A 19,241-nucleotide genomic window follows, 5' to 3' on the forward strand; every position below is an offset into this window, starting at 1 on the left:
CCACCAGATACTGACTGGTTTTCTGATCCACACCCCTACCTTTTTTAAGGTATCAAACCAATACCAACTGTACATACCTTTGTGTGCCTCATCATCAGTATACCTGCAGGCAAACTCACACACAAAAGTGAGCCGTTCAGCCATCTGTGCCCAATGCAGATGGACTACTGATTGTCAATGGGTTCGCTGCCTTACAGAGGGGAGAAGAGAGAAAGGGAGACTATAAGTAGAAGACCAATGAGCCTTCTTCAAGGAGGTGGTTAAGGCGTATTAGGCCTAGGCCTATACTTTAATAGAAAATATATCCAGGATTTATAGCCGGGGTCCAGGGTCCATCCCCCAGATTTTTGTTGTTAGAGACTTAGGCCTAAAGCTCATGATCTTTATTTCTACAGTTTGCATAGCTCATGATGGAATTTCAGTAAGCATTTCACTGTAAGGTCTACCTACACCTGTTGTATTTAGACAAATAACATTTGATTTGATTTGAATTATAAACATCTTCCCTGGCCTTGCCTACATGTCTTACACATCCAATGTAGATCTGTTAGGCAAGGGGTTTTATCTGGATAGCCTAATATTTATTTCTGCATGATTTAGGCCTAGGAAAAATATTTTCTTTGTAGCCTATAGTATAGGCCTAAATCCCTGTGTCTGAATGGGACATTGTCTGGTGTCTCTCACAACAATAGCAACATTTTACTATTTATTGAAATTACTGCCCCTCATTGTACCATGCATCGTACCTGTTTTGCATAAACTTCCCATAAACGGTCACTAGAATCATTCTAACCTGCCAACACTGGTCCACCATGCAGGGCCACCCACCTTTCAAGAAACCCAGTGTCGCTGACGTAAAGCTCAGTCTAGAACCCGGATGGAACCAATGGGATAGAACAGCCATTGGGGGAAGTGCTGCACACTAACTGTGGAGGGATCTCTGGAGTGAAAAAAAAAGACGTAAAAGATTCAACTGTGGACAGAGATTGTACCGGATCCAAAAACAATATTCTGTGGAGATCTAGAACTATTATCCGGACTTATTTAAGCTTGGACATTGAATCCGAGCGGACCGGATAAGATACTTGCACTGTGGGAGTTGATCTGGGGATACAAGCAGTGGAAAAACACTTTAGCTAGCCTAGCCAGCTAACTGAGCTAGGAACCATCGAAACCCGGAGCATCAGATACACTGACCTGCTAGGCTCCGTGCGAATCCAGGGACTTGCTTAATGAATTATGTCTGCCACAAGCATTGACCCTCAGGTAACGTTAGGCAGGACGATGCATCACGCCGGGCAGCAAATATGTTAACTAGCTAATTAACCTTACTTAGCCAGGTAACGTTAGCTACGTTTCAAACTAATTTAATTGTGCCAGGCGGTTGTTGGCAGGCTAACTAACCGGTTTGTTCAAACGAAGGACGTTTTGCAACCACATATTTGCATAGTTTTACTGTACGATGTTTGAGGGCAAACAAGTAGCTAACGTTAAGCAAACTATTTGCTAGCGAAGTAATGTTCGCTAGGTAGCTAACATCTTGCTAACCTGCTAGCTAGCCAACTCTTGTTTAGAAACCAGGGGTTAACTAACCTGATAAGCTAATATTTATATCGGTCATTGGTTAACGTTAGCTAGTTAGTTAGCTAAATAGGCGTAGCTAGTTAGTAAGTTAACTAGCTATCTTGCAACGTTACATCGTTGCTTGATGATCTTGTTAGTCATATTTAGGCTATGCGTTTAGCCAAAAAGCTAGCTGACCAACTCACTGATGGGATTTTCCCATGGTGTTACGTAGCTAGCTAGACAGAACTTTTAGCTAGCTAGCTAATGTTAGTCTGATCATGGTTAGACACTTGTCAGCTAGGCCCAGTTAGCTAGGTAAGTAATGTTTGGTGAAGCTCCCTTTGGCTAACATGCATGTTTTCTTTTATTCCCGGCATGATCCAATGGGGATGCAGAGATCAAAGGGACAAGCATCTAAAGGTAAGAATCATAGCATTTGATATAGCTAACACATGTATCTATCAAATAGGCCTATCTATAACCAAAAGAAAAACAGCCATATATTTAGCTGCAGTTTTAGAGAAAATCTGGCTGTCCCAGTGGGATAACTTTTTGTAGAATCACTTTGGGTTAGCCCAATAATGAACTATAAGAGCCTAACGTTATCCTTATAGTTAAGGGACCTTACATGTTATGTTAGGAAAAGTGAATTGGTTCTGACAGCAAAATTCTAATTGTGAATCGATTCTCAATTGCTGTATGGTTCTAGAAACATCAAGCCCTCTACTTTCATATTACATCAAAATAAATTCACAAATGCAAAATATATACTTACTGTAGGCCTATGCTGTTTTAACAGTTGCAGCCCACGGTATTTGTAGTGCTGAGCAATTAGTGCTTTGTGAGTTCGGGCGAGTTTCGATTATTAAAAAATAATCACAGATTTCGGTTTTAATTATTTCTGTAAACAATAAATGCACAATGCATTAAGTGGGTTGAATGCTATAACACGTAATGCAGAACAATTAATAAAGGACCGTTGATGGTAGTGACTTCCCTTTACTGCTTATTTAAGCAATAAGGCCCGAGGAGGTGTGGTATATGGCGACTATACCACGGCTAAGGGCTGTTCTTAGGCATGACGCAGCGTGGTATATTGGCTGGTTACCAAAGTAATTAGAGCAGTAAAAATAAATGTTTTGTCATACCCGTGGTATACGATCTGATATACCACGGCTGTCAGCCAATCAGCATTCAGAGCTCGAACCACCCAGTTTATAATAGTTCTTATACCACAGCATTGTTGAAGACTCGTTTCTGATTTGCTAGAAGGGCATTCTAGAATGGACATTAAAACTAGATAATGGGGACAGTTGGAAAATATTTTGGGACAGTTGGAAAAGATATGGTAGTGACTTCCCGTTACTGCTTATTACTTATTACAAACTGGGGGGGTTTGAGCCCTGAATGCTGATTGGCTGACAGTCGTGGTATATCAGACCATATACCACAGGTATGACAACATTTTTACTTCTCTAATTACGTTAGCAAGTAGTTGATAATAGCAATAAGGCACCTCTGGGTTTGTGATATATGGCCAATATACCACAACTAAGGGCTGTGTCCAGGCACTCCACATTGTATTGTGAATAAGAACAGCCCTTAGCCGTGGTATATTGACCATATACCATGCCCGCTGGATACTTGTTTCTAATTGGCTAGAAGGGCATTCTAGAATGGACATTAAAACCAGATAATGGGACAGTTGGAAAAGATATTGGGGTACCTTGCAATCATGAAACAACATGCACTGCATTTCAGTGCTAGAGGTGTTACTACAGACCCTGCTTCGTTCCCAGGCTGTACCACAACTGGCTGTGATCGGGAGTCCCATAGGGCGGTGAACAATAGGCCCAGCGCCGTCCGGGTTAGGAGAGGGTTTGGACTGGGTAGGCTGTCATTGTAAAATAAGAATTTGTTCTTAACTGGCTTGCCTAGTTAAATAAAGGTTCAATAAAAACATGCAGACCTTACTTGCTGCAAAGTTACAGAAGGCTAAACCAACAACTACACAACTGAAATTGGATACATTGTAAACACAGGTCCAACAAGGAAAACGTAGCTAGCTAGCATTGATTTGTTTGTGCAGAGACATATTTTTTGGAGCATCTGATGACCTAGCACGGTGAGTGATGAACATGAACTTCTCTGGTGCCTACTGTTGCTGTCATGACACACGTGGCGCTATGATGTCAAATCCTCTCACGTTTCTAGTTTGACCAGCTGTTTTCAGCAACATTTTTTATACTGTTGTCATGTTGGCAGGTTTGCTAGCAACAAACTATTTAGCTAGCTTCTAGCCAAGTATTTGATATGCAATGCGATCTCCTCTTAATGAACAGTTTCAAGTGTCCTGATGAGAAGTCAAACTTGTCTTGCTATGACAGGCAACATTGGGCATTATCATCTCACTGTTATGGATTTATCCTACTGAATATCAATAGAAAACGGCTCCTTTGCCGTTATTCTGTATGCAGAGGTCGTGACTGTGTTAGCCATAGCTAGCTGTCTAGCAAGCCAGGGATAACAACGTCGCGTCCATAAATATCAAACGAACTACTGGGTCGTCTTCATAAATATCAAACGAACTACTGGGTCGTCTCCATAAATATCAAACGAACTACTGGGTCGTCTCCATAAATATCAAACGAACTACTGGGTCGTCTCCATAAATATCAAACGAACTACTGGGTCGTCTCCATAAATATCAAACGAACGACTGGGTCGTCTCCATAAATATCAAACGAACTACTGGGTCGTCTCCATAAATATCAAACGTACGACTGGGTCGCGTCTCTAGCAACCAAAATATGAGAGGATGAATTTGCTTATATAAATGAAAACATCAACAAAATGTTTTTCTTTCTACTGGTAAATGTGTGCTTAGTATTGTTTTCTTTGGAAACTGTGGTATAAATGGGATAAATAGCTTAAACAAACGCAACAGAATCAACTTTGCTGTTATTCTGGCTGCAGCAGTCACTATCATCCAGAAGGCGAGGTCAGTACAGGTACATCAACGCTGGAACTACGAGACTAGCCAAGCCATCACTAGCTGGTCTCTACCCAGTACCCTGCCCTGAACTTAGTCAATGTCACTGGTCGGCTACCATCCAGTTACTCAAACCTGCACCCTAGAGGCTGCTATGTACATGGACATGGAACACTGGTCACTTTAATAATGTTTATGTACTGTTTTACCCACTTCATATGAATATACTGTATTCTAGTCAAGGCTATCCTATTCAACTATTGCTGTACATAGAATTGTATATCTTAAGTATTCTTCAGATATACTACACATTCTATCCACATAATGTCTATACATCCCATCATAGATATATCACACACACACTACCACCGTTCAAAAGTTTGGGGTCACTTAGAAATGTCCTTGTTTTCGAAAGAAAAGCACATGGACAAAAACATTTAAAATAACATCAAATTGATCAGAAATACAGTTTAGACATTGTTAATGTTGTAAATGACTATTGTAGCTGGAAACGGTGGATTTTTTAATGGAATATCTACGTAGGCGTACAGAGACCCATTATCAGCAACCACCACTCCTGTGTTCCAATGGCGCGTTGTGTTAGCTAGTCCAAGTTTATCATTTTAAAAGGCTAATTTATCATTAGAAAACCCTTTTGCCATTATGTTAGCACAGCTGAAAACTGTTTTTCTGATTTAAAGATGCAATAAAACGGTCCTTTAGACTAGTTGAGTGTCTGGAGCGTCAGCATTTGTGGGTTTTATTACAGGCTCAAAATGGCCAGAAACAAAGAACTTTCTTCTGAAACTCGTCAGTCTATTCTTTTTCTGAGAAATGAAGGCTATTCCATGCGAGAAATTGCCAAGAAACTGAAGATCTCGTACAACGCTGTGTACTACTCCCTTCACAGAACAGCACAAACTGGCTCTAACCATAATAGAAAGAGTGGGAGGCCCCGGTGCGCAACAGAGCAAGAGGACAAGTAGATTAGAGTGTCTAGTTTGAGAAACGGATGCCTCACAAGTCCTCAACTGGCAGCTTCACTAAATAGTACCCGCAGAACACCAGTCTCAACGTCAACAGTGAAGAGGCGACTCCGGGATGCTGGCCTTCTAGGCAGAGTTCCTCTGTCCAGTGTCTGTGTTCTTTTGCCATCTTAATCTTTTCTTTGTATTGGCCAGTCTGAGATATGGCTTTTTCTTTGCAACTCTGCCAAGAAGGCCAGCATCCCGGAGTCGCCTCTTCACTGTTGACGTTGAGACTGGTGTTTTGCGGGTACTATTTAATGAATCTGCCAGTTGACAATGTCTACACTGTATTTCTGATCAATTTGATGTTATTTTAATGGACAAAAAACAAGGACTTTTCTAAGTGACCCCAAACTTTTGTGTGTGTGTTCTTTATATATCTCACGCACACACTCCGGAGTCGACGTTGCTCGTCCTAATATTTCTTAATTCCATTCTTTTATTTTTAGATTTGTGTGTATTGTTAGATATTACTGCACTGTTGAACTAGGAACACAAGCATTTCGCTACAGCCTCAATAACATCTGCTAAATATGTGTATGTGACCAATAACATCTGCTAAATATGTGTATGTGACCAATAACATCTGCTAAATATGTGTATGTGACCAATAACATCTGCTAAATATGTGTATGTGACCAATAACATCTGCTAAATATGTGTATGTGACCAATAACATCTGCTAAATATGTGTATGTGACCAATAACATCTGCTAAATATGTGTATGTGACCAATAACATCTGCTAAATATGTGTATGTGACCACGGGTCACGTCTCTAGCAACCAAAAGATGAGTACGAATGTTTTCTACCGTTTGTGTTAGAGGTCGACTGATTTTTATGATTTTTCAACGCCGATACCGATTTATTGGAGGACCAAAAAAAGACGATGACGATTTTTATATTTTATATATACACTGCTCAAAAAAATAAAGGGAACACTTAAACAACACATCCTAGATCTGGATGAAAGAAATAATCTTATTAAATACTTTTTTCTTTACATAGTTGAATGTGCTGACAACAAAATCACACAAAAATAATCAATGGAAATCCAATTTATCAACCCATGGAGGTCTGGATTTGGAGTCACACTCAAAATTAAAGTGGAAAACCACACTACAGGCTGATCTAACTTTGATGTAATGTCCTTAAAACAAGTCAAAATGAGGCTCAGTAGTGTGTGTGGCCTCCACGTGCCTGTATGACCTCCCTACAATGCCTGGGCATGCTCCTGATGAGGTGGCGGATGGTCTCCTGAGGGATCTCCTCCCAGACCTGGACTAAAGCATCCGCCAACTCCTGGACAGTCTGTGGTGCAACGTAGCGTTGGTGGATGGAGCGAGACATGAGGTCCCAGATGTGCTCAATTGGATTCACGTCTGGGGAACGGGCGGGCCAGTCCATAGCATCAATGCCTTCCTCTTGCAGGAACTGCTGACACACTCCAGCCACATGAGGTCTAGCATTGTCTTGCATTAGGAGGAACCCAGGGCCAACCGCACCAGCATATGGTCTCACAAGGGGTCTGAGGATCTCATCTCGGTACCTAATGGCAGTCAGGCTACCTCTGGCGAGCACATGGAGGGCTGTGCGGCCCCCCAAGGAAATGCCACCCCACACCATGACTGACCCACCGCCAAACCAGTCATGCTGGAGGATGTTGCAGGCAGCAGAACGTTCTCCACGGCGTCTCCAGACTCTGTCACATCTGTCACGTGCTCAGTATGAACCTGCTTTCATCTGTGAAGAGCACAGGGCGCCAGTGGCGAATTTGCCAATCTTGGTGTTCTCTGGCAAATGCCAAACGTTCTGCACGGTGATGGGCTGTAAGCACAACCCTCACCTGTGGACGTCGGCCCTCATACCACCCTCATGGAGTCTGTTTCTGACCGTTTGAGCAGACACATGCACATTTGTGGCCTGCTGGAGGTCATTTTGCAGGGCTCTGGCAGTGCTCCTCCTGCTCCTCCTTGCACAAAGGCGGAGGTAGCGGTCCTGCTGCTGGGTTGTTGCCCTCCTATGGCCTCCTCCACGTCTCCTGATGTACTGGCCTGTCTCCTGGTAGCGCCTCCATGCTCTGGACACTACGCTGACAGACACAGCAAACCTTCTTGCCACAGCTCGCATTGATGTGCCATCCTGGATGAGCTGCACTACCTGAGCCACTTGTGTAGGTTGTAGACTCCGTCTCATGCTACCACTAGAGTGAAAGCACCGCCAGCATTCAAAAGTGACCAAAACATCAGCCAGGAAGCATAGGAACTGAGAAGTGGTCTGTGGTCCACCTGCAGAACCACTTCTTTATTGGGGGTGTCTTGCTTATTGCCTCTAATTTCCACCTGTTGTCTATTCCATTTGCACAACAGCATGTGAAATTTATTGTCAATCAGTTTTGCTTCCTAAGTGGACAGTTTGATTTCACAGAAGTGTGATTGACTTGGAGTTGCATTGTGTTGTTTAAGTGTTCCCTTTATTTTTTTGAGCAGTGTATTTCATTGACCTTTGACTTTTGGATGTTCTTATAGGCACTTTAGTATTGCCAGCCTAATCTCGGGAGTTGATATGCTTGAAGTCATAAACAGCGGTGTGCTTCAAGCATTGCGAAGAGCTGCTGGCAAATGCAGGAAAGTGCTGTTTTGAATGAATGCTTACGAGCCTGCTGCTGCCTACCACCGCTCAGTCAGACTGCCTCTATCAAATCATAGACTTAATTATAATAAACACACAGAAATACGAGCCTTTGGTCATTAATATGGTCAAATCCAGAAACTATCATTTCGAAAACAAAATGTTAATTCCGTATGTGAAATATGGAACGTTCCGTATTTTTATCAAACGGGTGGCATCCCTAAGTCTAAATATTGCTGTTACATTGCACAACCTTGAATATTATGTACAATTCTGGCAAATTAATTATGGTCTTTGTTAGGAAGAAATGGTCTTCACACAGTTCACAACGAGCCAGGCGGCCCAAACTGCTGCATATACCCTGACTCTCCTTACACTGAACGCAAGAGAAGTGACAATTTCGGGCACCGCATTGATTATATGCAACAAGCTAGTTAAACTAGTAATATCATCAACCATGTGTAGTTAACTAGTGATTTATGTTAAGATTGTTTTTTTTATAAGATAAGTTTAATGCTCACTAGCAACTTACCATGGCTGCCTGCAATCGCGTAACAGGTGGTCAGCCTGCCACGCAGTCTCCTCGTGGATTGCAATATAATCGGCGTCCAAAAATGCCGATTACCAATTGTTATGAACTTGAAATCGGCCCTAATTAATCGGCCATTCCGATTAATCGGCTGACCTCTAGTTTGTGTGCATTCATATTGTTTTCTTTGGCAACTGTGGTATAAGTGGGATAAACGGTTCTGTTCTGTACATTACCTTGGGAAAGTGAACTCTACAAAGGGACTCCGCTCCGCCTCGTCCCGCTGCGTCGTCCATTATTTCCAAGGTAATGTACAGAACGTCCGTGTTTATCCCTTTACTTAACCATTTATTCACTTTAAAATATTTCAGTTGTGTATATTGCATTTGTTTTATTTGATGACTTTCATGCCAATTAATCTCAGAGCTGCTGTCTGACAATAACAATTGTAGTAGTTCAAAGTAAATAAGGCATACTTACATTTACATTTACATTTTAGTCATTTAGCAGACGCTCTTATCCAGAGCGACTTACAGTAGTGAATGCATACATTTCATACAATTTCATACATTTTTTTTTTTTTTTTTTTCTGTGCTGGCCCCCCGTGGGAATCGAACCCACAACCCTGGCGTTGCAAACACCATGCTCTACCAACTGAGCTACAGGGAAGGCTTATGACTCCTGACGAGCAACTATAAATCACTTAGATAATGTATTATCATGTAGAGACCCTCTCGATTGCGCATCTTCTGCCTCCTCTTCTTCAGCCCCACACAGACCGGATAAGTAGGCACACAATGGATTATGGTGATTGTACCTAATTACCATGTTTTCTGCGCTAAACTGTTGAATATTGGCCTGTTGGAAACTATAACTCTATATTACATCGCACAATGGGCTTGATCCAATTTATCTCTAGAGAAACTGCATTGAGCTCACAGAAAAAACCTGAATGAAATGGAATGTAAATAATTGAACCTACATTGGTAAATGAGTTGTTTAAAAAAACTCAAAATAACCACCATTTTGTTTTAATCCCTCAGCACTGTTTTTCAGTGACAACACGTTTGTGGCATCCGTCTTCTGTTTATGTACAGGTGTTCGGAGAGGAACACCTGTACTAGCTAATTAGAACAGGTAGTCGACTGTCTTCCATCTGTTTTTCTGTAAACAAGCAGTGTAACATGGAGATATGGCCGTGTGGGAACCCTAACCCTATAAATGTGTGTAGTAATTTACCATTCCTTTTTTTTGAATTTCTCGCTGATGAAAGATGTGTTCCTTATGTTTCCAAAACCGGACCACAAGCAATGCGTGGCTCTTAGCAAAAGCCTCTCACCTTTTACCCAGGCACATTTCTATGGCAACGAGTCCTTCAGCTCTAACTTGCTCCGGGGCAGGCTAACTCACGGCTGTCTCCACTTAGCCCGAATTAAATGACATGGCCACGAGTTGAGGACCAATAAAATCAGATTCTCTCAATCTTGCAAAGGACAACTGATTTAAAATATTTTAATAATAAAAAAAATTGTTGGTATTTTAACATTATCACATTACACATTTAGTAATGACATAATGCATTTGTGACTTCATGCACAATAACACTTTTGTATGACTTAAAACAATGATTTAATCGCTACGAGTTGGGGAAATAGGTGCATGTGGTTGTGCATTGATAAGCATACTAAAGTCAGCATTAACGATATGTTATAAAATATAAAAGCCTGATTTGATGTTTCAGCATTGTCTCAATGAAGAGTTTGGTGTTCAACTAGGTATGTGTGACGTGCACGCGCAGTTACAGGCCTGCTAGAGTTAGCAGCAGGCGGACGAGCAGCATCCACTCTCATAGTACGGGTGAAAAGCCTGAGCTGGAATGTGAAGCTAACTGAAGCTGGTTAGCTTTAGAAAACCCTGAGTAGATCTAGCTTGCTTCGTAGGATAACCCACAAGGACAGCCCAAGAACCTTTTTGGAACTTTTAGTTTTTCTTAGAGTAGCTAGCTACTTGGGGTACATTTTTGATCTACGCTGGTGGTCTCTAGTCCGCTGCACACGGTTACAGCTTCACCTCACGGAACACCTATCTGATCTAGATCGTGTAGGCCTAGCTGAAGAGAGTATCTAGCCTGGTACCTTTTGCATGTCAGTTAGCTAAACAAACAATAGTCAACAGCCTATTCTACATTTGTTTGCCATAGATTAATGGTGGAAGTTGTTGTGCAAAATTCCAGTTGATTTATTAGCTAACATTTTGCCATACATTCTGGATGAGTTGACTTTGACATACAAACTTATACTGCACACCAGATATTATTCAGAATATATTTATACAAACCAGCCTCAAATTCTCTACACGCACACTTTAGTGACTCGCTGATTATTCACTGCTGGTAGGCTGTGACGTTGATTGGTGTTGTGACTAGCCTTTAATTGTGTGTTAGACATTGAGGCAGGCAGGCAGTGACACACAGCACAGGCCTCATACTGACACTGCTGGAGGGGTGTAGGTCACTGCCTGATTCACTTCCAGGATACGACTGGTCTCCTAGCAAGTGCCAGGTGGCTGTCAGTCATATCACGATGATGCGCGCAGGTTATTTGTGGAGGATGACACCACATGCGCATGCTGGGTGTCAGTGTTAAGGCTGCCTTGCCTACTAAGCACACTTCCAAATGCCCTTCACTGAACTGAACTGAACTGACAGTGCATTGCCACTCACCTGTTATTGTTGAGAGAAATGATTGCTGATTGCTTTTTGCCAAAAGTCCTAACTCCTGTGTTGTTGTTTCAGTGCAAAATGGTTCGTTGCATCAGAAGGAGACTGTCCACGACACTGACTTTGAGCCGTACCTCACTGGCCAATCAACCCAGGTGCGTGACTGGCCGCAGGTGATAATGCTGACCAGTCTTTCATGGGATAATGTTGACATTTTCTTGTTATTCAATTCTGAATTTCCATGACAGGGGGTGGCAGTTTTTGTGTTGAAGCTGCAGTTGGAAGTTAGTCTCCATTTGTATCAAACTGATTTTAAGTGATGGGTTATTAAAGCTCTTTATATCAAGGTTTCAGATTTCCCCAATGTAGACTAGGTCCCTCAAATTCAGATCTGGGACTCAAAGCCAGTTCCACTGCTTTTTTTCCTGTTGTTCCCTCTAATCAGGGACTGATTCAGACCTGGGACACCAGGTGGGTGCAATTATTATCAGGTAGAACAGAAAAGCAGCTGTACTCAGTAGTAGGGTAAGATGTGAATATGCCTGGGCTAGGTCTACATTTTACACTTGGTTTTCAGTGGAGCAAAATTCTAGGTGGATGTTTCCAGTAGAAGAAAGCTCAGAGTCAGGTATTGCATATTAAGATTCAAGTGTCTTGAATGCCTTAGAAAGACAAATGACACATTATTTCCTCACATGAATCCATAAGGAATGTAATTGTCACCTAGCTTTTCACTTAGAGGGCAAAACAGTTGATGTGCAGGAGATGATAGCGTTTGACTTTTTTATTTTTAGTTTCTAAATGTGGCCTTCTGACCCTTGTACCCTCTATTCTCTATTAGTTTGTCATTTAAAATGGATGCCAGAAAGGTCTCATGACCTTGTCTTTTGAAGAGCGATTGATTGTTTCCAGTGAGGGCCTCATTTTGCTCCTCTCACAGAACAAATCTGCCTTTGCAAAATTACATTTTTGGTATTACTTTCTCATTGCCATTCTTTTAACCCCACAGTTTTGTCCTTGTGGGTCCATATTCTTTCCATTTACTAGTTGAGTGTTTTGTGATTAACTGTTTATTAGTGCTGCATAATGTGAAGCAAACACCAAAATACTAATGAAACAACTTTTTACATACCGGATATAGATTATTGTAATTGTTCTACCTCCACAGAACAGCAGCTACCAGTCCATGACCGACCCCTACCTGTCCAGCTACTACGCCCCCTCCATCGGCTTCCCCTACCCCCTCAGTGAGGCCCCCTGGTCCACCGGTGGAGACCCCCCAATCCCTTACCTCACCCCCTACGGACCCTTGAGCAATGGAGACCACCACTTCATGCCCGATACCGTGTTTGGCCAGCCTGGAGGGCTTGGCAGCAGCATCTACCCCCACCGCTTTAACTTTTTCCCTGAGAACCCGGCCTTCTCCGCCTGGGGCACCAGTGGCTCCCAGGGCCAGCAGACTCAGAGCTCAGCCTACGGTGGCAGCTATAGCTACCCTCCCAGCTCCCTGGGTGGCACACTGGTGCCTGACGGCCAGACAGGCTTCCACAGTGACACCCTCAATAAGGCCCCTGGCATGAACAGCCTGGAGCAGGGCATGGTGGGCCTGAAGATTGGTGGTGACCTCACAGGCCAGGGGTCAGGGGTCAAGGCTGTGGGCTCTGTGATTGGCGGACCGCCGGTAGTGGCACAGGGGAACGGGGGTACGTCCATCGGTATGCCCCCACCCAAGCCCGCCTCCTGGGCGGCCATCGCTAGTAAGCCGGCCAAACCCCAGCAGCTGAAGACCAAGGTGAAACCAGGCATGCCCAGCCCTGGGGGAACCCTGCCCCCTCCGCCCATCAAACACAACATGGACATTGGCACTTGGGACAACAAAGGGCCTGTGAATAAAGTGGCCCAAGCCCCCATGCAGCAGCAGCAGGCTATGAGCATGCCCCATGGCCACCCCATGCAGCCCCAGAACCCCATGCAGCAGAACCCCATGCAGCCCCCTCCCCAGTCCCTGCTGCAGCAGCAGCAAATGCAGCCCATGGCCTTACACCACCAGCACCACCAGCCCCCTCCTCAACCCTACCAACACCAGACCCAACCCCCACCTCCCCAGACCCGCTGGGTCGCACCGCGCAACCGTAACCTTGGATACGGGCAAGGAGGGGCCGGCATGGACGGTAGCAGTATGATTGGCATAGTCAGTGGGGGTAATGGCGGTCCCGCTGGTTCTGTCGGTATGGTCCCTGGTGGAGTGGAGAACCACCCGGTGTTGGAGAAGCTGCGTGCCGCCCACAGCTACAACCCCAGGGTGTTTGAGTGGAACCTGAAGAACGGTCGTGTGTTCATCATCAAGAGCTACTCTGAGGACGACATCCACCGCTCCATCAAGTACTCCATCTGGTGCAGCACCGAGCACGGCAACAAGCGCCTGGACGGGGCCTTCCGCAGCCTCAACGGCAAAGGACCCGTTTACCTGCTGTTCAGCGTCAACGGCAGCGGCCACTTCTGTGGCGTGGCCGAGATGCGCTCGTCCGTGGACTACGGCACCAGTGCCGGCGTGTGGGCGCAGGACAAGTGGAAGGGCAAGTTTGACGTGGACTGGCTGTTTGTTAAGGACGTGCCCAACAGCCAGCTGCGCCACATCCGCTTGGAGAACAACGACAACAAGCCGGTGACCAACTCCCGAGACACTCAGGAGGTCCCTCTGGAGAAGGCCAAGCAGGTGATGAAGATCATCGTGGGCTTCAAGCACACCACCTCCATCTTTGACGACTTCTCCCACTATGAGAAGAGGCAGGAGGAAGAGGAGGAGGTACGCAAGGTGTGTTAGATACACTGGTCTTGTTAAATCCAGTCCATCCACTCCTAGTCTTTATGGATGCTAAAGAACCTGCCTCCAAGAAGTGTTTGTTGTTTCAAATACAATTCTTTGTTGTTGGTAAACATTTGATTGACATTAGCTATCATCTTGGTGAAGATGGAATTTCATCAGTACATAGAACAGGGATCTCAACCCTGTTCCTGGAGCACTACCGTCCTGTAGCTTTTCACTCCTAACCCAGTTGTAACTAACCTGATTTTAAGGTTATCAACCAACTAATTGTTAGCATCAGGTGCTGTAGATTAGGGTCGGAGGGAAAACAGGACGGTAGCTCTCTAGCAACAGGTTTGGAGAGCCCTGATATAGAGCCTACCATTTCATAGCCCTCTTCAATAGATGTTCATAAGAGTTTGCTCTCTCTAGGGCTGAATGTCTTTGTGTGTGTGCTTAAATGACTTCTCTTCACTCCCTCTACTCCTGCTGTCAGACCTTTGAGCCGCCTGCACCCATCCAGAACCGGTCTCGGCTGGAACAGGTACATGTCCAGTTTCTCTGTCTCTCACCTGGAATCTGACATTACTGTTATGATGACGAGGTGTGGAAGGAACATTTTGGTCACTGATGTTTCGATTGTGTTTTTCAATGTTATTCATGTCCTTCTCTTGTCTCCCCGCAGGAGCGCCAAAACAGGAGTAAACAGCAGTAGAAGACATTTATCCTTGGCTTGATCAACAGTTACACTAGGACATTCGATTTAAGAGACAGAAGAATTCAGAAATTATATTTAAAAAAAAGTATTCTTTTTTTTCTCCTATTTAATCCTGGTGAATTTCTGCCACCACCGTGGAGACTTGCGCTTTCCGCCCCCAGGTACCACCCATCACCTTTTGTGCAGGGATAACAAGCTGAGTTCATGTATTACCTAGCCACCACCATCACATTGTTTTAGTTCTGATTGACTTCGTTTTTTTACGTTCTCTCCATGTACTCTTTCTCGTCAGACTGGATTTGTTTTTGACCTCTCCTGGCCCCTCCCTTCTTACTCTTCCTCGAATTGAATCAGGGTTTGACAGCACCAAGGAGAAGAGAGAATATCTGCCACTTTATATTTCTGTACAATCAGGAACTGCCGTATCCTGCCCCTGTTTGTCCATTGGGGGGCGGTGTTGCCATCCTTCAGAGGTTTAACTGTGCCAACAGGGTTGGAGGATCCCAAAGGCAAAACATTTTCAGACTTAGAACTGTGTGTGATAATGAGACTTCAGCGGTTTATCTATTTTTCATTCAAAATCAACAAAGTCTATATTTTATGGCTTACTACTGACAATTTTCAGTTCAGAAAGATGATTTTTCTGGAGCCTTAATATTTAGTTTTCTAGTTATTGATGACTTGTCAAAAGAATCTTTAACTGACAGTGCTGGAGAAATCAGGGATAGTCTGAAGTCAGACTCGGGACATTTCAAAGGTGGAAGTGTGCAAAGGCCTCTGGGAAGGAAGTAACTGATGGGTGTCCTCCACGACGACGGAGCTCTCACCATCTGAATTGAAAATTATACAATTTTACATCCCTAACACCCCTCCACTTTGTTTTGATAAATGACATTTGTCTTGAAGAAGTTGTCATTATCAGGAGCTTATGTTCATGTACTCAAGCCAGTCTGAGAGAAATGTAGCATTCACCATTTTAAATGAATTATTTTATAGCTAGAATGATATGCTGTAACTGCTACATATGAATGAATTGTTTCTCTATTTGGAAAAATCACTTGGGTTAATTATCCGTTCATCATAATTCTGTCTTAATCTGTTGTTTTGTTTGACTTTCTTCTCAAAATGTGGTTTTGCTGTAAATCATGTCCTTGGTAATGCTAAGATTTAACTTAGGAGCCTGTAGTCATGGAGATGACCTGAAATGAATAACTGATTTACTCTCAAGAGTAAGAAAACAAATAAGAACTAAATATGGTTTCTGTGTTTTTTTTGTTGCTCAAAGTCATTGAAAATAAGTCAGTGGTATCAGGAAGTATCTATCCATCAAGATTGATTGGTGGTTGAACATCGAATGATAAACAATTATCCCTCTAATTAATAGCCCACAATGTGCAATCATGCAGGCTGCAATCAGTCTGGTAACCTTGATTACATTGTGGTTAAACACTATACAACCCTTTTGAGTAATGGTTGGCACAACGATTTCTTTCTAGTACAGTTCCTTTACTGACAGTACAGCAGTATTTCCTTTGTTCTCTTACTGATCTCAGACATGCTGGATTCCCATTCTGCACAGAGAGACGGGGTAGAAACTGTTCTGAGTGCCATTCAGTCCACTCGCTTGTGTTGTAGGTTTATTCTGACTTGAGCATTAAACCTGGAATTCTGTGACATCACAGTGTGTGTGTGTGAGCAAGAGAGAGACATGGATGTGAATGCTGTCCCTCACTGTTACTGCACATCAGTGGAGGAGCTATAGGACGACGGGCTCATTGTAATGGCTGGAATCAAATACCTGGAACGGAGTCAAACGTGGTTTCAATATGTTCGATATCGTTCAATTGATTCCATTCCAGCCACTACAATGAGCCCGTCCTCCTATAGCTCCTTCCACCAGCCTCCACTGCTGTACATGAGTGTGAACCGCAGCTCTTGTGTTCATAAAGTTGTAACAGTGTCGTTACTTGCCATGTGTGTGGATCAGTTCCAGACTTGCTGGATGTTTGTATCAGCACAGCCCAGTCTCATGTTGGTTTTATCTGTAGTCTGTTGCGTAGCTGCTCTTTTCCCTGGCTGGTGTAGTGTAGCCCCTGTATGTCTGGAGACATGACCTTTGACTTCATACAGGGGACGTCCGGGTGCATCTCAATAGTCTAAAGTGGCTTCCTTTCCTCCATCTGCAGTAATGTGAAAACGGGGTTAAAGCCATATGGGGTGGATGATTTCTATGGTGTTTTCTTCCACAAGTTGTCTTTCACACCAGTATAGATGAAGGAAAGGAGACAAGTGGAGGAAGCCATTTTAGATTATAGACATTGCTGTTGTCTTTCTTTCGGTCAAGAAGCATGAGATGGATGTGATGCCTATAGTTCAGGACTTACATGCACGTGTCGAGTTGTTTGCTGCAAGGGGGGCCATGTGTATGGTTCTAAAATAAAGGATATGTCTACTACACTAAAGGAATAATGACATGAAATAACAAAATATTAATACAATGAATTATTGTATAGACTTGCAAGTAAACCACTTTAGCTATATCAGTGGGATCAACCTGTAAGGTTTTGAAAGCTCTATCTTGGTTTATTATTATTTTTTCCTTTAGAAAGAATCAAGCCTTAATAAACTGTATATTTAGCAACAATCACTTTGTCTTAATCTCATCATTACTGTTGATCATTCTGAAAAGACTACTTTTGTTAACTTGACAGTGATTCTGTTTTGTTTTTTCCTTCCATGTTCGAGAAAGGTCTTCAGGGGACGCTTTTTCAAAAGTTATCTGATTACCCCTATCGGATAGGATTAAATGTTAGAATTTACTTTTTCAAAAGTTATCTGATTACCCCTATCGGATAGGATTAAATGTTAGAATTTACTTTTTCAAAAGTTATCTGATTACCCCTATCGGATAGGATTAAATGTTAGAATTTACTTTTTCAAAAGTTATCTGATTACCCCTATCGGATAGGATTAAATGTTAGAATTTACTTTTTCAAAAGTTATCTGATTACCCCTATCGGATAGGATTAAATGTTAGAATTTACTTTTTCAAAAGTTATCTGATTACCCCTATCGGATAGGATTAAATGTTAGAATTTACTTTTTCAAAAGTTATCTGATTACCCCTATCGGATAGGATTAAATGTTAGAATTTACTTTTTCAAAAGTTATCTGATTACCCCTATCGGATAGGATTAAATGTTAGAATTTACTTTTTCAAAAGTTATCTGATTACCCCTATCGGATAGGATTAAATGTTAGAATTTACTTTTTCAAAAGTTATCTGATTACCCCTATCGGATAGGATTAAATGTTAGAATTTACTTTTTCAAAACTTAAAAATGGGGTTCTGATCCGCCGGATAGGGATAAGGATGTGGTAATCCAATCTGACCTTTAATCGGGGAATGTAGGTCATTTTGCATTTTTTAAAACTCGAAGGTAGTGATTAGGATAGTTTTCATCCCAAAAATCTGGATTATCTTGATCTCACTAGAAGGTTGGATTTAGAAAGGTGAAAGGCGCTACAACCAAGAAATGTGGAGGAGGTTTAAAAAATGTTCTTACATCTGAAAACCAAAGGTTCATTATGTTAAATTGACTACAGTACAGGTATGTGGTAAATTGTTATATTGACAAGTGTCAAATAAATGTATCTAATTATAAGTGACATGCAGGCTCTTATGTTTAATCAAGGTACCTTTATTCATGTGTACTGAACAAAAATACTGTATAAATGCAACATGCAAAAAATTTGAAGATTTGACTGAGTTACAGTTCATATAAGGAAATCAGTCAATTTAAATAAATTCATTCGGCCCTAATCTATAGATCTCACATGACTGGGCATGGGTGCAGCCATGGGTGGGCCTTGGAGTGCATAGGCACACCCACTTGGCAGCCAGGCCCAGCCAATCAGCATGAGTTTTTCCCCACAAATGCGATTTATTACAGACATAAATACTCCTCAGTCTCCCACCCACCCTCAGACCATTCTGCAGGTGAAGAAGCCGCATGTGGAGGTCCTGGGCTCGTGGTCTGCGGTTGTGAGGCCAGTTGGACGTTCTGTCAAATTCTCTAAAACAACATTGGAGGCGGCTTATGGTAGAGAAATTAACATTACATTATCTGGCAACAGCTCTGGTGGACATTATTGCAATCAGCATGCCAATTGAATGCTCCCTCAAAACTTGAGACATCTGTGGCATTGTGTTGTGTGACAAAACTACACATTTTATAGTGTCCTTTTATTG

General features: G+C 42.8%; 1 protein-coding gene across 3 annotated transcripts; it reads left to right on the forward strand.

Moving 5' to 3' along the window:
• Positions 1-874: 874 nt before the first annotated feature.
• On the forward strand, positions 875-17,633 carry LOC106566592 (YTH domain-containing family protein 1). 3 transcript variants are annotated; one of them, XM_014134742.3, is made up of 6 exons: positions 875-1,266; positions 1,962-1,986; positions 11,541-11,638; positions 12,634-14,271; positions 14,768-14,815; positions 14,957-17,633. In XM_014134742.3, exons 1-6 carry the CDS (start codon positions 1,240-1,242, stop codon positions 14,984-14,986), a joined length of 1,866 nt encoding a protein of 621 aa, XP_013990217.1. In that variant the 5' UTR covers positions 875-1,239; the 3' UTR covers positions 14,987-17,633. The 3 variants fall into 3 exon arrangements, with proteins under 3 accessions (XP_013990217.1, XP_013990216.1, XP_013990218.1); XM_014134741.3 differs by having other exon boundaries at positions 876-1,266; positions 12,634-14,280; XM_014134743.3 differs by having other exon boundaries at positions 876-1,266; positions 11,541-11,620; positions 12,634-14,280.
• The last annotated feature ends 1,608 nt before the right edge of the window (positions 17,634-19,241 follow it).

The sequence above is a fragment of the Salmo salar genome, chromosome 13 (assembly GCF_965601325.2).
Source record: "Salmo salar chromosome 13, fSalSal1, whole genome shotgun sequence".
In the NCBI taxonomy this organism is placed as follows: Eukaryota; Metazoa; Chordata; class Actinopteri; order Salmoniformes; family Salmonidae; genus Salmo; species Salmo salar.